Source organism: Solanum dulcamara, chromosome 6 (genome assembly GCF_947179165.1).
Source record: "Solanum dulcamara chromosome 6, daSolDulc1.2, whole genome shotgun sequence".
Classification (NCBI taxonomy): Eukaryota; Viridiplantae; Streptophyta; class Magnoliopsida; order Solanales; family Solanaceae; genus Solanum; species Solanum dulcamara.
In genome coordinates, this window is record NC_077242.1 from 1,239,138 (window position 1) to 1,254,519 (window position 15,382).

The 15,382-nt window shown below is 32.5% G+C and overlaps 2 protein-coding genes across 3 annotated transcripts; one reads left to right on the plus strand and one right to left on the minus strand.

The window, feature by feature from the left end:
• Positions 1-3,471: 3,471 nt before the first annotated feature.
• On the plus strand, positions 3,472-6,912 carry LOC129891488 (reactive Intermediate Deaminase A, chloroplastic-like). The gene is made up of 6 exons (XM_055966871.1): positions 3,472-3,689; positions 4,917-5,032; positions 5,132-5,176; positions 5,612-5,685; positions 5,778-5,827; positions 6,586-6,912. The coding sequence occupies exons 1-6, from the start codon at positions 3,542-3,544 to the stop codon at positions 6,678-6,680; spliced, it is 528 nt and encodes a 175-aa protein (XP_055822846.1). The 5' UTR covers positions 3,472-3,541; the 3' UTR covers positions 6,681-6,912.
• A 190-nt stretch (positions 6,913-7,102) lies between these two features.
• On the minus strand, positions 7,103-13,459 carry LOC129891487 (OVARIAN TUMOR DOMAIN-containing deubiquitinating enzyme 2). Of its 2 annotated transcripts, none has more exons than XM_055966869.1 (9): positions 13,317-13,459; positions 12,986-13,064; positions 12,835-12,880; positions 11,134-11,242; positions 8,948-9,039; positions 8,790-8,852; positions 8,047-8,165; positions 7,554-7,629; positions 7,103-7,469 (listed from the first exon to the last, which is right to left on the minus strand). In XM_055966869.1, the coding sequence occupies exons 2-9, from the start codon at positions 13,048-13,050 to the stop codon at positions 7,413-7,415; spliced, it is 627 nt and encodes a 208-aa protein (XP_055822844.1). In that variant the 5' UTR covers positions 13,051-13,064; positions 13,317-13,459; the 3' UTR covers positions 7,103-7,412. The 2 variants fall into 2 exon arrangements, with proteins under 2 accessions (XP_055822844.1, XP_055822845.1); XM_055966870.1 differs by lacking the exon at positions 13,317-13,459 and adding an exon at positions 13,169-13,189.
• Positions 13,460-15,382: the final 1,923 nt, after the last annotated feature.

A 15,382-nucleotide genomic window follows, 5' to 3' on the forward strand; every position in this document is an offset into this window, starting at 1 on the left:
TTTTTAAAATTTTGAATAATGAATCTTTCTAATGCCAGAAAAATTGCTGCAACAGTTTACCACGCTTGTAAAAGGGTATATTCATCAACACATTTATATAAAGTGTTTGGTATAAGTAATCATATTTTATAGCGGCAATTATATTATTGCCTCTAAATAATTATCACAATAGCCTTTATTTGTTATAATTGTAATTTAATTTTACTTCTTGTTGTCGTTATCTAATATCTAATGATAGAATTGTAAAGCTATTTAACGTAACAATTATATTCTTAAATTCCACTCCTAATATTCTTTTACAATTTATTTGAAATCCTTTGAATTTATTTCTCTTTGTTCTTCTTCCCCTGATCGATACTTGGGATACTTGGAGATTGTGCATACGGATTTATGAAATAGTTATAAAATATTTGATTATAAATTTAATATTTATCTGATATTAATTTAAAATTGTATTAAAAATTATAAATTTCAAATTTTAAATCGAAACATCCATGGACACATGCTATAGGTACCAACTCAAAATAAATTAGTCTCGAAGGTGCTAAGGAATAAGCGTCTCTATTCTCACACGTTCTCTTCTCTACTCAAAGACGTGCGACAATGCTTTGCCAGCTTCATAAGAGGACACAAACTTGTTACGGCCGAAATTAATTAGGTGGAAGCTACCAAATTAAGCAAATCACGATAGATTATGAGTAAGAGGATAAATGAGAAACATATCAAAAGAGACACAAATATGTAACGTGGTTCGATCAATCGACCTACATTCACAAGATGAGATAAGCAATCCACTATAAATATGAGAGTACACAGTATCGAGAGAAATAACATCACCCAGATTATTTTAATCCTAACAAATATTATTATCGAGTTCATTTGAATTTAATATTAATCTTACATGAAATAAAAATCTATTAAAATGATAAAGAATAATACTTCCTTTAGTTATTGGGATATTTTTTATAGTTCAAAGTAAGTGATTTTTTCAAAGATCAAGAGAATTGTTGGGATATAACACATCTTTAAAAAAAATATTTAAGGATAAAAATTAAATGTTACTTTTCACTATTACATTTTTGATCATTCCTAAATTATTCTCCTAAAAAATGTAGAGTAGATATTAGCTCATATCCATTTTCACCCAACTATAGGTATAGTTGTGCAATATGTTTATTCTTCGTGTTTTTAGATGACCTTATTTTTCTATATATTGTTGTAGCATCTACTAATTACGTCTTTTATGAATCTTTCAGATTTTTTTTCATTGTAGTTGTCGCATTGAAGTGGGAAGATCTTAAATTGAAAAGTTGAATTGTTAAAATATTTATTAAATATTGAATATTGCATAAAAGTGGAAAGGCTTAAGCTGAAAAATTGAATTATCAAAATATTCATTAAATATTGAATATGGCATTTAAGTGGAAAGACCGTTCAAAAGTTAATGGCCAAATATTTATGAAATATTGAATGATTATTTTATCATTCACTTAAACACCACTCTCTCACTAAATTAATAGGGAGGAACATTTTAGCTACAAATGATAGTTTGTTTACTTTTAAGTGTCATTATAATTTAATCCGAACTTACCAACCAAACATCAATTTAAGTGTCACTATAATTTAATTCGAAATTATGTGATATTATCCTTCACACCAAACTATCCCTAAGGAATATGATATGAAAAACTTGATAGAAAATGTTATACCTCTTTAATGGTCAAATCGATGTTAATTTGAATAAGTCAAATCATTAATTTTTAAATATAAATGATTGAACCAAAAATAATAATGAAACAAGACTATTCTTGAAACTAATAACTATTAAGGATCAATCTATAAAATGGTATGAACTTATGAACAAAAAATAAACAGGAAAATGGTATGAACAAAGCTTGAGGGGGTGTGAACACTTTGCCTTAGCAATAACTCGACCAAAGGTATAATTATTTAAAACTCTCAATTCATGAGCATCTACAACATGAAAATTCATCACCTTTAATAATTATTTAAAAAATAAGCATTGAAGAGTCCTAATTCCATCTTTATCTTCAACTATATAATGAAAATAATATCCACTTCTTCAATCATCCTTCAAGTATCTGCCGAACAACAACAATAACAATAACATATTCGGTGAAATTCTATAAGTGAGATTTAAAGAGAATAGAATATACGTAAACTTTATCATTACCTCGTGGAGGTAGAAATGTTATTTCCAAAGTACTTTTGGCTAAAGTGCAACAAATCCTGATATAAAAAAAGAAGAAACAATATAGAGAATATGACAAATAACAATGAACAATGCAAAAATAGCGAAAATAACAATAAAATCAAATAACACTATAAACAACAATGATAGGTAAAAAAAAGAAAAAAGAACTACAATAATAACCTAGTACCATCGTAAACGTCAATCATCCTAAGTAAAACAATACTACACCACCTACTATCCTTCTATTTTCATGCAAATCCTCCACACTCTCTAATTTAAAATCACATGCTCAATAACCTAAAACTGCGTCATATCCTGTATTATCAACTCTCTGCCCTAAGCAAACAAACAACTTACATATAAGGACCACTTTAACATTTAACATCAACCACCAACTCGAAAAATGAATTTTAAAATCACAATAATCAATTCGGGACCAACTAAGATTCCACCTTTACATAAAGAAAACAAAATTATATATTAAAGTAAGATAACAGACCTTCCATGGATAAAATATCAAGAGGAAAAAAACACATGTCTTAATAACACCATTATCATTTTTACCCTAGAATCCATAACACCAAAGATCTTTTAAAGAATAGGGAAGAAACTAAAAGAAATTTACTTGAGATCATTAAAAGTTTACACCTTGTTTGGATGATTGTTATCCGTTGTATTAATTGTATTGTATTAGATTAAATATAATTAATTTTTATTTTAATTGTTACTTAAATTTTATTGTATCGTATTAATTAAATCCATCGTTAGATAACGACAAAAAGACCTATTATGTGTAACGATCAATTTGGTGCGATCGCATCGTTACCTTAATATTTTTTTCTCATTTTATCTTTACTTATTATTTAATAATTCTATTTTATCATTTATTCTACCTTTTCATAGTAGCTCTACCCCGTATACTAGAATTTCTTGTAGGTTCATCATTCAAACTATGGTATGCACGTGACATTAATTATGTAATGACGAATAATCATACAATTTATCCAAACATTATATTCACTAAAACAATACAGTATATAGTACAATACAACATAAAATAATACAATATATATAATACAATACATTATAAAACAATACATCACAGCCATCCATACATACGATACCTGTTGAATCCTATTGATTTCATCGTAAAAAAAAAATTGATACGGCACGCCACTGGCATTGCATATTAAACATTTAAAAAACGTGGAATTAAGATATAAAATCACTATAAAAACATATAGATCGATCTTACAGCTACAGGAAATTAATAAAGAGGAGTATACTACTTATAGTAAGTGATCTAGTAATTGAAAATTATTTAAAATGGCGTTCGCCGTCGCATCAAGGAGCTTCTGTATGCCGGCAATGGCCGTAAACGCCGTGCGCAGCCGTACTCCGATGGCCATCGGAGTTGGACGCGTGGCAGTTGCTAATTCGCGCGTTCCTTTCGTTTGCTTAGCCAGTTCTTCTGGTACCGGTCTCATTCTTTTGTTTTTATTACTCTCTCAGTCCACATTTACGTGTTCCGTTTCAGGAGAGTTATTAATTTTGGGGATAAATTGAATTACATTAATTTAAATGCTCGAAAATTATATGAAAAATATTATAAGTTGTAATCCTTTTCATATTAGTATGATGAAAAAAGAGATAATTATTGTTATACCCAAAAGGAAAACTATTTACCATTGGATACCTCATTACTGTCCAAAAAAGGAGTTCGCAGGTCTTTTTAATACCATATATATACTCTGATAGTATCATAAAGGAAAAAACACTGCTCAATTATTTATTGATACTATCATTATATATATATACTCTGACAGTATCATGAAGGTATGAAGATATGAACACTGCAGTGGAAAATGTTTAACTGTCCTTGATACCTTCAGAATATATATATGTTGTGTTGTTATCAAAGAGCAAAAAACAACTAATCATTGAATAAACTGTCCAATTACTTCTTGATACCATCAGAGTATATATGAGTGTATATATACTCTGATAGTATCATGAAGAGAAGACACTGTAGTAAAAACACTGCTCAATCATATATATATATATATATATACACATATACTCTGACAATATCATGAAGTCACGCGAAAACAAACATGGGCCGAAGAAGAGGCGGGACAATGCTGTAATTACTTTGGGGTAGGTCCAATTTAAATAAATAATTTACTCCCTTGATCTATTTGTGTAGTTTTCCCTTAAATACATATTAAAATATCGATAAAAATTCACACAGTTTAGCACTCGAAAAAATGAAACATGAAAAATAAAAGTGAATGAATTCCTTTCATTTCAAAATAATTGATGTTATTTATAGGAGTATAAAAATTAAAATAAGAATACTTTTACTAACTTATCCTTAATCAAATATTTTGAAAAAGAATTGACTTTTTAGTAATTTCTTATGTATATAAAATTTTATTTATTTAGAAAAGAATAAAATTGGAAGAAACATCTTTTGATTTTGTGAGACATCATTTATTTTCAAATAAATAAATAGACCCTTGTGGTCGGATCCTTTCCCGGATCCTGCGCATAGCGGAAGCCTTAGTGCACCGGACTGCCCTTTAAATAAATAAATAAATAAAATACCATTATTTGAAATGGAGGAAATAAGCACTTTTTTTCTTTTTATATATATACTGGTAATTTGTCTAAAGTTTTAGCTGTGATAATCTTATTTTAGGTATAAAGGAGGAAATTAGTACTGATAAGGCACCAGCTGCAGTGGGGCCATATTCTCAAGGAATTAAGGCTAATAATTTCATTTATGTATCTGGTTCTCTAGGTCTTATTCCTGAGGTTTGTCATAATTAATCTGTTTTAAATACCTAATTACATCATTTTAACTTGTTATATTGGTTAATATTCTTATATTTATTTTTTTGTGATTGAATGTAGACTGGACAGCTCATATCAGACAGTGTGGAGGATCAAACAGAACAGGTATTTGAATAATTAATCTTACTCCTTCCTTCCATTTTTTAATTTATATGACAGTGTTCGAATGAACACAAAATTTAACATAAAAATAAATATTTTTAAAGCTTGTGATCTAAAACAATCTTTAGAAACAATGAAAATATTAAGTTTTGTATGTCCACACAATTTTTTCACTTTTTTTTAATCAAAATAATTTTGGTTATATATTAAAATTCTTTTTTTTTCCACTCACAATACACAACTCAATTTTCAAATACAACTTTTTTCCAATATCAAACTTTTTTTTTTATGTCCAAAGTCCTACTTAAAGTTATCTAGTTTTTAAATATAAAAATGTTTTTTTTAACAGATTAAAAAGAAAAGTGTACCTCATAAATTACGCTTAAGAAAATATATTTTTTTTAGGTTGAAATATTTGAACTTAATAATGATTTTCAGGCTCTCAAGAATATTGGGGAGATACTTAAAGCTGGTGGTGTTAGCTATTCTGCAGCTGTTAAAACAACAATCATGTATGATACATATATATATTTTTTTGTGTGTGTTTCCTTAATATAGATAATTTTGATTATTGATGTTGAATAATAATATTATTAACCTCCAGGTTGGCTGATCTAGGGGACTTCCAGAAAGTCAATGCAATTTATGCTAAATGTGAGTACAACTAGCTTTCATATTAGTACTAATCATTAAGTTAGATTTAGTTCTAACTTCGGAACTAAATGTGATCACCTTTTTGATGTAAAACCGCAAACGATAGTCATATGTTGCTAATGCCTACTTAATTTTTGCAAATTTCCAAAATCAACATTTCTTATATTTGAGTTTTGAATTCAAAATACATGATATTCGACATAAAGTATAAGTTATGTGTATTGATTATAGTAAATTGACATAAAGCATAAGTAACTCTTCATATCAAAGTCAGGATCCCAAAATGAGTACCGGAAATTGAATGACTATCTGTATTAAGTCTACAATTGTAACTTAAAAAAAAGAAGTCATAATACAGCATGATCGCGGTTATAAGTGTCTTATTTAATTTAGGAATTTAGGAACTTAGCCTGTTGAGGAACTGAGATGATCGATCTTAGTCTTAAGCGAAATGCTATTTGTAAACAACAATAACAACATATCGAGTGTAATTTCCACAAATGGGGTATATATGGAGTGGGTAGAATGTACGCAAATCTTACCTCTACCTCCCCTATTTACAAAAGATCCTTAACTCGCATATTCACTATTGTAAACAACAACAACATATTAAGTGTAATCTCATAAGTAGGGTTTTGAAAGAATAGAGTTTACGCAAACTTTACTCTTACCTCCTGAAGGCAGAGAGACTGTTTCTGAAAGACCTCAGCTCAAATAACGCATATGTACTAACATGGATATATATATGAATGTCGCAGATTTTCCAGATCCTGCACCAGCGCGTTCGACTTTTCAAGCAGCAGGATTACCCCTGAATGCAAAAATTGAAATTGACTGCATAGCAGTATGTTAAACAGATTAAAAGTCTACTTTCATGGCTTATATGATTTTAGATTAAATAAAAAGGAGGTTTAAGTCTTTAATTCAGAGTATTTTGATCCTCTGCTTTAGATTCTATCTCCATTGCTGCAAACTGCAAAGTGTAGCAGCAATAAATCATGTAATAAAAAGGGTTATTTAAGTCCTTATAATAAGAGTTCATCGAGTGTATAATCATGTTCAAATTACGTGCATTGTTATTATTATTGTTTCTCTTTTGATACGATCTGACCCGATCCTTGCATCGAGTGTAGAATCATGAAGGCAAAACTTATTAGTTATTACGATTTTTACAAGTGGAGTCTAGAGACACTATGATATACACACACCTTTACTAACCTACCTTTGTAAGGTGGGAAGTGTTCATATTACATATTGAAGTTTGAGTCAAAAATATATACTAACAAGGATATGTATATCATATCAGTACTGAAATTTAACATATAAGCATTTTAAACAGATTAATGTAGTGTGTAGCACCAACGAATTCATGAAAGGTTGTGTAAAAAAAGGCTCTTTTAAGTCCCAATTTCTCTTTGTTGTGTCTAAAATGGACAATTTTCTATAGCACAATACAGCATCACCAAATAAACTTAGACCACACACCTTTCTATTAAAAATGAAAAGACTTTTAGACAGACAGCCTCATGAAACTGGTTTTCACCAGTACAAAGAAATAATCAAATTATATTTTGTTTTGATTCTTTCATTTGTATTCCTGGAAGTTCACATGTCCAGTTGCTTGTGCATGCTCTACAGCTTCCTGCATGGAAATGCAACATTTAGCAAAATAAGTCGCAAGTTTAAGAAAGTAGGCAGAGTTAATTACAAGAAGCAAGACACGAACCTTTTGGCCGATGACTCCAATTTGACAAACTCCACATCGCAACGTAAAGTTGACTGTGTCAGTATAGCTCCTCTTCCTGCAATGTTGCAATAATAGATAAACAGCAAAGTGATTAGTAGACTTAAGTAGCTTCTATTCATTTCGTCACAGCAAAATACGCTATATTATAAAAATGTAAGGCAACTCCGAGTAAGAACACACAAAACACGGAAGGCATTAAGTAAAATAAATCCCTTAGAACCACATTCTTATCATGCCAATAACCTCAAAATGCACATATCTACAATTCCTCTCAAATAATTCTTCTTCCTCCTTTTTTGGGGGGTGGGGGATAGCTTCTTTAATTCTCAAACTTAGATTTTTTACCATTTTGATCCAATCATAAATCCGAAGCAACATAAGAAGAAGGACGTGAAACTTGTTCATCTGGCCGTCATAAAATTCTCCCCCGACACAAACTTAGTCATTTTCTGCTTAAAAGGATGACGCTTACCTTTGTTGGTCCTTAACCAGATTAAGAGCAAGCCTCTCAGCTGGTCCTACAGTCCCATCTCTCTGTACAGAAAAAATTGTCTGATCAAACTCCTCCGGAGCTCCTTCAGCAGGGGACATCTGTCGATTGTACACGTGAAACTAGGTGTGAGTGGGATAATAGACTTCAAAAAGGAAATCTAACTTCAAACAGCTTTGTCAAAAGATGGGAAATTCTTCATACAAATGTTAGCTAAATGATTTCACACTACTAACCAGCAATGCAGCACCTAATAATTTCATATTTCTGATTATGGGTAAATGCAAATATTCGTTATGAATAGACCTAGAGAAAGGCACATGCACCCCAATATCGATGATATAAAGAGAACCTACTCATTACATACACTTACTATTTTGCAAATAACCTGAAAAAAATCAAATAAAGATATGCGTAAAACAAAATCGACCCAAAGCAATTAAAACCCAACAGATTAACTAAGTTAAGCAATCATCTATCCTTTTTTAACGATCATTGTGTAAGATTCAGATCACTATTCCTATATTATATTCTAAATCATTTAATTCATTCATTAATTTGATAAGATTCCAAACAAAGTCTAGGTCCTTAACTGTGCCTACAGTCCAACTATTCGCAGGATCTAAAAAATTTCACAAAATTGAATCTCTCCTTCTTGTTCCTCCTGAAAGGAAACAGAATGATCAAGGAAGGTGCATGTGTAAAGAGAGAGTGAGAGACCATACAGCCAAAGCATCATAATGAAGTCCATCATAAATCAGCATTACTCTTTCCTGATAGTTCTTTCCCTGTTTAACATTAAGCCATATAAAGGTGGTTCAGAAGATTAGGGAATTGTTAAATGACTAATGTAGAAATAGCTGATTACTACCTAAATGCTAACCTGTCCATACAGATCACAGCGCGTTGTTTGGATATCATAGGCTGCAATTTCTCGTCCGTAGTAGTTAACCAATATTGAAAGCTCTATGGCACCTTAAGAGAGTAAGTGTTTCAAAGGTAAGAACATTAATCAGAGAACACAAAACAAATAACAAGAATGGTAATGATTAGATAAGAAAGGGATGTCCATAAGCAACAGAAACTATAGTTCTTCCAGCTTATCATAATGCTGTAAAGTAGATTTGGCTTACAGAAGGAAAAAGTAAAATTTAAAGAAGCATATAGCACAAAATATTTATCGATGATGCACATTTTTCTTCTTCTGATACAACAAATGACAACAATTACACATCAATCCCAAGCTACTTGGGAGATTGATAAGTAAATAAACTTTTATTGCATCATGAAGGGGATTCCCAGGTATACAAATAAAAAGAGGGCTATAAAAAGATGTCACTTTCTTAATTGGATTCCAAGCCTCCACAGGTATAGGGATTCCACAAGTGCTCCAGCAATCCCAAGAAGCATCATGAGATTGCAAGTTGAGAAGATAAAAACTCTTCACTTCTTTCTCCAAATTGTCTATAGCACTGCAAGTGAAGTTACTTTCCGACCCCCAACCCCACTTTCATCTCTTGAAGCCTATCAGATGACTCTACCCAGCTAACGCTTTGATGTTCAGCATCTGACTCAGCACAATAATCCTTTTATTTTAAACCATCCTCCCCTTCAAATGAAGATAAAACAGAAAAGAATGTAACCAGATTTTCTCCTCCAATGAAGATACTGTAGAGAGCAAAAGATAACTCTGATTCCCTCCCGTGAAGGAATAAGACAAAAGATTTCAATTGAGCAAGAGACTACAAGAAGAAATCAGAGAAATTCCACAACACCAAGGATCATTTTTGTTTATTTAAAATAGTAAGAATTTTCTACATTAATAGCCAACTTAAAACATCAAAAAGGCAAGCACAATGCATGTATACAGAGTTGTAGCTTTGAGAAGCACGCCAAACAGAACAGTAATATTTGTTCATAGAACAGAAAAACTGCAATTCACTAGTGTTATAGGATTAACTAGAAGGTCATATGAGTTTCACTCTGTTAGTTCCTTTTAAGCAATTATAAGCAGTAATTCTAGATTCTTATTTTTATTTTTGATGACCGTGGTGTCCGGGCCAGCTTTCGCGCACCACGACTAATTCCACGGGATACCTGCCACCTCCCACCACCAACAAGTACCAAGTAACTCTGTGTAATTCTAGAGTTTTACCCATGGATTAACCATAGAAGTCATGGAACTAATAGTAACCTTTGATCACCTAGTTATACAGCCAAACTATCTGCGAGATAGACCCAGTGTTGTGAAAGGCGATCGCCTTGCCGCCAATGGTGAGAGGCGAGGCGCCCCTTCATCGCCTTTTAGCTTTGTGGCGAGGTGATCTTCAAAAGGCAACGTCATGGCGACAAAGGCGAGAGGCGAGAAAGGCATCGCCTTTTGTATTTTCTTAAAAAAAGGCAACCAATTTAGGATTTTAAAATTTAAAAGGTAATTTTAGGATTTTCTTCCAAATTTGCACAGTTGCACTCTTTGACTTAGACTGTGACTCCAACCAGTAGACTCGACTAGATTTCTTCGGCGACCAACCAGACTTTTCTAGCGACTCCAAAGTCTAACCAATACGTATTTCTTCTTTTCTTCTTCGGATTTCTTCTTCCTGTGTTTCTTTTTCCTTCTTCTTCAGACTTAAGAGTTACTTCTACCTCTGTTTGTTTTTCTTTCTCATTGTTTTGACTTTTGTTCTGTTTTTTCTCATTCAAGTTCTAGACTTTTAGTATCTACTATCTATTTTCAGTTTTTAAAGTGAAGTATTTGCTAATATGTTATTGATATTGAGAGTTTGATTATTTATATATGCAATTAAATATTTTAATTTTTTGGTATTAATTGGCGCCGCACTTCAAAAAGGCGAGCGGAGTGAGGCAGACCTTTTCGCCTTTGGTCCAAAACACTGGATAGACCAACAGCATGACTAGTGAAGTCACTGTTAGGATAACAGAACTCCAGTAGTTGAAATTATGCAACAACAACAACAACATACACAGCGTAATCCCAGACCTTACCCCTTCCCAATAGTTAAATTCATGCCAGAACAAGATCACTTTAAAACAGACAACAAGACATACCTCCCCATTTCTCTGGGTTAAGAATCCAATCACAATACTCTTTGTTGGACTTCCCAAGAAAGGCATCAGAATATTTTTCTGGATCACTGGCCACTGTTGCAGCGATAACCTTCAAATTTTGAAATGTATAAAGTGTCATGGATGAGGAGTAGTTAGCTTTATGCAATATTCCAAGCATTAAACCATATCAACCAATTAACTTGAGTCATATTCATATATAACTAAATAACCAGGAAATCCGAAACTGTTAGCTTTTCAATAAAGTAGTTTCCTGAATTGAATTTCCCCTATGGCGAACAACTTGTTACAAAATTGTTGCAAGCCTAGATTCCTGTCCAACCATTGATGTCTAAGAAAGTATCTCGTACCCAGAAACCTCAGGCATATTTTTTCACTAAATGAAACCTTTTTCCTTATGTAACTTGGTTCCCTGGGCATGAGATTGAAATTAAAAGTTATCTCCGGGTCAGACGCTTGATGTGTTTCGCCACCTCTAGAGATTGATAAGTAACAAAATCCATAAGAAAAAAAACATCTTTCCTTATTAACTACTAAAGAGAAACCATCTCAGGGATGGGTGAGATCACCCAGCAACTACATCTTCAATGTTAAGTGTAGTGAATGCATTAGACATACTTTTTTTGACACATCAATACATCGACACTCATGTTTGTCTCAAATGGGAAGTTGTCCTATGCTATTACAGATAAATGTGAATACAAGAAACTTCTAATTCTAGAGATCCCTTAATTTGGCTTAAAAGACATATAATTGACTAATAGAATCGAATGGATTTAACTAGAGCATAGTTGATGAGTATTATATAGCTGACCTAACTAGTCTGGGAGTGAGGAATGGATGATTGATTGAAGAGTACAGGAACTCCTTAATAAACCATGACACAGAGGTTTTGCAAATGGTCAAGACAGCGTGTTACATCTAACTATGTAAGTCCCACAACTAGAAATAAGGTTATGGCCAGCAATCATTTATCAATAATATTTCTTTAATTTCTAAATCTTGACTGTAAATAGTCTTTATTTCCTTTCATTTCTGTTTTTTAAGATAAGCTGCTCCATACATCCTCCAGAAAGGAGTATAGGAAAGAATGTACGTTGTCACACTCCGTGCCTTCCAAAAGGTGCCTAGAGACAGGGCGGGGGTTCCCAATGCTTCTCCACGCTCAATGAGATGCGCCAACCTCGGGATGCATACACTATTCAAGAAAGTTCACAGACACAAAATAGTTTTGCATATTGATGTCTAAGCACAGAAATTGGCCTTCACCTCACCTCATTTCCTGGAAAGTCTTATCCACTAAAGCTGAATCCTTTAAACCGAACAAACTATGATACGAAGTACTATTCTATAACCACATGAAAGAGAACATATTTTCTAAGACAATGAAAAACACATACCGATTTCATCCCTCAAAGTTCTGAACCAGCATAATTAATTTTCATACAATCTTCTTCACCGAAAAGTTCACACACATACATTTTCTATTTCTCGACTACGCCACTAGCAGTTTCTCTCAAGAGAAATAAAAAGAAGGTTCCTACCATCACTAGCTACAGGACTACAACTACGACACTATGCTGCACTTGTTAAATCACTAAGATGATAACAGCAAGACAGCTAATCTAGGCATATATAACATTCTTGATTAGCATCATATGAATTCAAAGGCAAAATTGGAACCTGTCTTAGCTCAGGGGCTTTGTTCCTGTCACGGTCCATCACATAACTACATAAAACAAGAAACAAAAAGGCCTTTATTCAAACCATCCCATCTCAATTCCACTTGCAAAATCAGAGAAAAAGAACAAAGTAAAATGGGAATAAAGTTTACCCAACAGCATTAAAAAGGCAACTGTTATCAGATGGAATCACTCTTCGTATTATAGAACCTTCCATCTTCAACTATACACCTACAAAAGGTAAAGAACTCAATTTTACAGCTTTTTCTTACAACAAGACCAATTATATAAACACCCAGATAAAGAAAAATGTCAATTAATCATAAAAAATAAACCTTTATCTGGATGAACTGTGTTTCAAGAAATGGAACCCAAAATTTTCGCCAAAAAAAAAAAGAAAAACCCAGCTAGATATCTATCAGACAACAAATTAGAAAAAGTTCAAAAAATCAAAAATAGTTGCAGATCTATGTATGAACTGACCCGAAAACAGGGAATTGCTTTAACTTGACAACAATTGAAAATGGAAACACAAGTTACGAATCTGATAAAGAGTAGATAGGAGAAGAAATACTATAGCTTTTTGTTGCTATATTTTATAGTTTGTTGGCCAAAGTTTTTATGCTTTTTAGAAAACTAGTTTCAATATCAATTTTCAAATAAAATTTGTTCTAAATAAATATTATTTAAAATTCATTCTTGACAAATACTAAACTTTACACGTAGACAATTAACTTAAGCTAAATGATTAACTCAAGTGAAGCAACAACTCCTTTATAGTAAAACCTTTTCATGTAAAAGATATTGACTTGTTGTAAAATGAGACTAAATTAACAATTTAATAATGAAAGAGAGAGTAAATAGGAGAACAGAAGAAGAAGCAAAGCAGAGAAATTGCAGTGTATCAATATTTTTGTTCTTCACGACCATCTATTGCCAATTCATGGCAATGTATATATAGAAGATTAGTGTTAGTAAATGATTAGTGGGCTGCCCACTTTTAGTGGGCCCCACTTTAATATAATATGTGGTGGACATTCCACTTATATGTGGACACTCCACTTAACACTCTCCCTTGGATGTCCACGTGTAATGTGTTTACATAAAAACACTTTACACGAAATAATATACTAAGTTATTCTGATGTTGTGTCTACATATCTGATAATACGCCTTGATTGCTGCCTCATTAAAAATCTTACCAGGAAAACTCAATGGGACAAAACCTTGGTGAAGGAAAAAAGAGTGCAGCGCGTATTTACTCCCCCTGATGAAAGCTTCATTTGATATTTTGGAGACGGCGCATTCCAACCTTATGCCTTAGCTTCTCAAAAGTTGATGTTGGTAATGCCTTTGTGAATAAATCTGCAAGATTATCACTTGAACGAACTTGTTGTACATCAATTTCACCATTCTTCTGAAGATCATGTGTGAAGAATAATTTTGGTGAAATGTGTTTCGTTCTGTCTCCTTTTATGAAGCCACTTTTCAATTGAGCTATACACGCGGCATTGTCTTCGAATATAATTGTGGGTATTTTAACATTATTTTCTAGACCACATCTTTCTTTGATGAACTGTATCATCGATCTCAACCACACACATTCTCTACTTGCTTCATGAATTGCTATTATTTCAGCATGATTTGAAGAAGTAGCAACAATGGACTGTTTTGTAGATCGCCATGATATAGCAGTCCCTCCGTGTGTAAACAGATAACCTGTCTGAGATCGAGCTTTATGTGGGTCTGATAAATAACCTGCATCTGCATAACCAATAAGGTCTGCGCAACCTTTGTTAGTATAAAACAAACTCATATCAATAGTACCCTTCAGGTATCGCAAAATATGTTTGATATCGTTCCAATGCCTTCGCGTTGGGGATGAACTATACCTTGCTAGCAAATTGACAGAAAATGTTATATCAGGCCTAGTTGCGTTAGCAAGGTACATAAGTGCGCCAATAGCACTGAGATATGGTACTTCAGGACCAAGAATTTCTTCATCCTCTTCTGGAGGTCGAAACTGATCCTTTTTCACTTCAAATGATCGAACAACCATTGGAGTACTTAATGGATGTGCTTTGTCCATGTAAAATCTTTTTAAGATTTTCTTAGTGTAGGCAGATTGATGGACAAAAACTCCGTCTGCTAAATGTTCAATTTGCAGACCTAGACAAAGTTTTGTCTTTCCAAGGTCTTTCATTTCAAATTCTTTCTTTAGATATTCAATTGCCTTTTGGACCTCTTCAGGGGTTCCAATGAGATTTATGTCATCAACATAAACAGCGAGTATAACAAACTCTGATTCCGTTTTCTTAATAAAAACACATAGACAAATAACATCATTAATATAACCTTCGTTTATTAAGTACTCACTTAGGCGATTATACCACATGCGCCCTGATTGTTTCAGACCATATAATGATCTTTGAAGTTTTATTGAGTATACTTCCCGAGACTTTTTACATGCTTCAGGCAATTTTAATCCTTCTGGGATTTTCATGTAAATTTCATTATCAAGTGAACCATAAAGGTAAGCTGTAACCACAT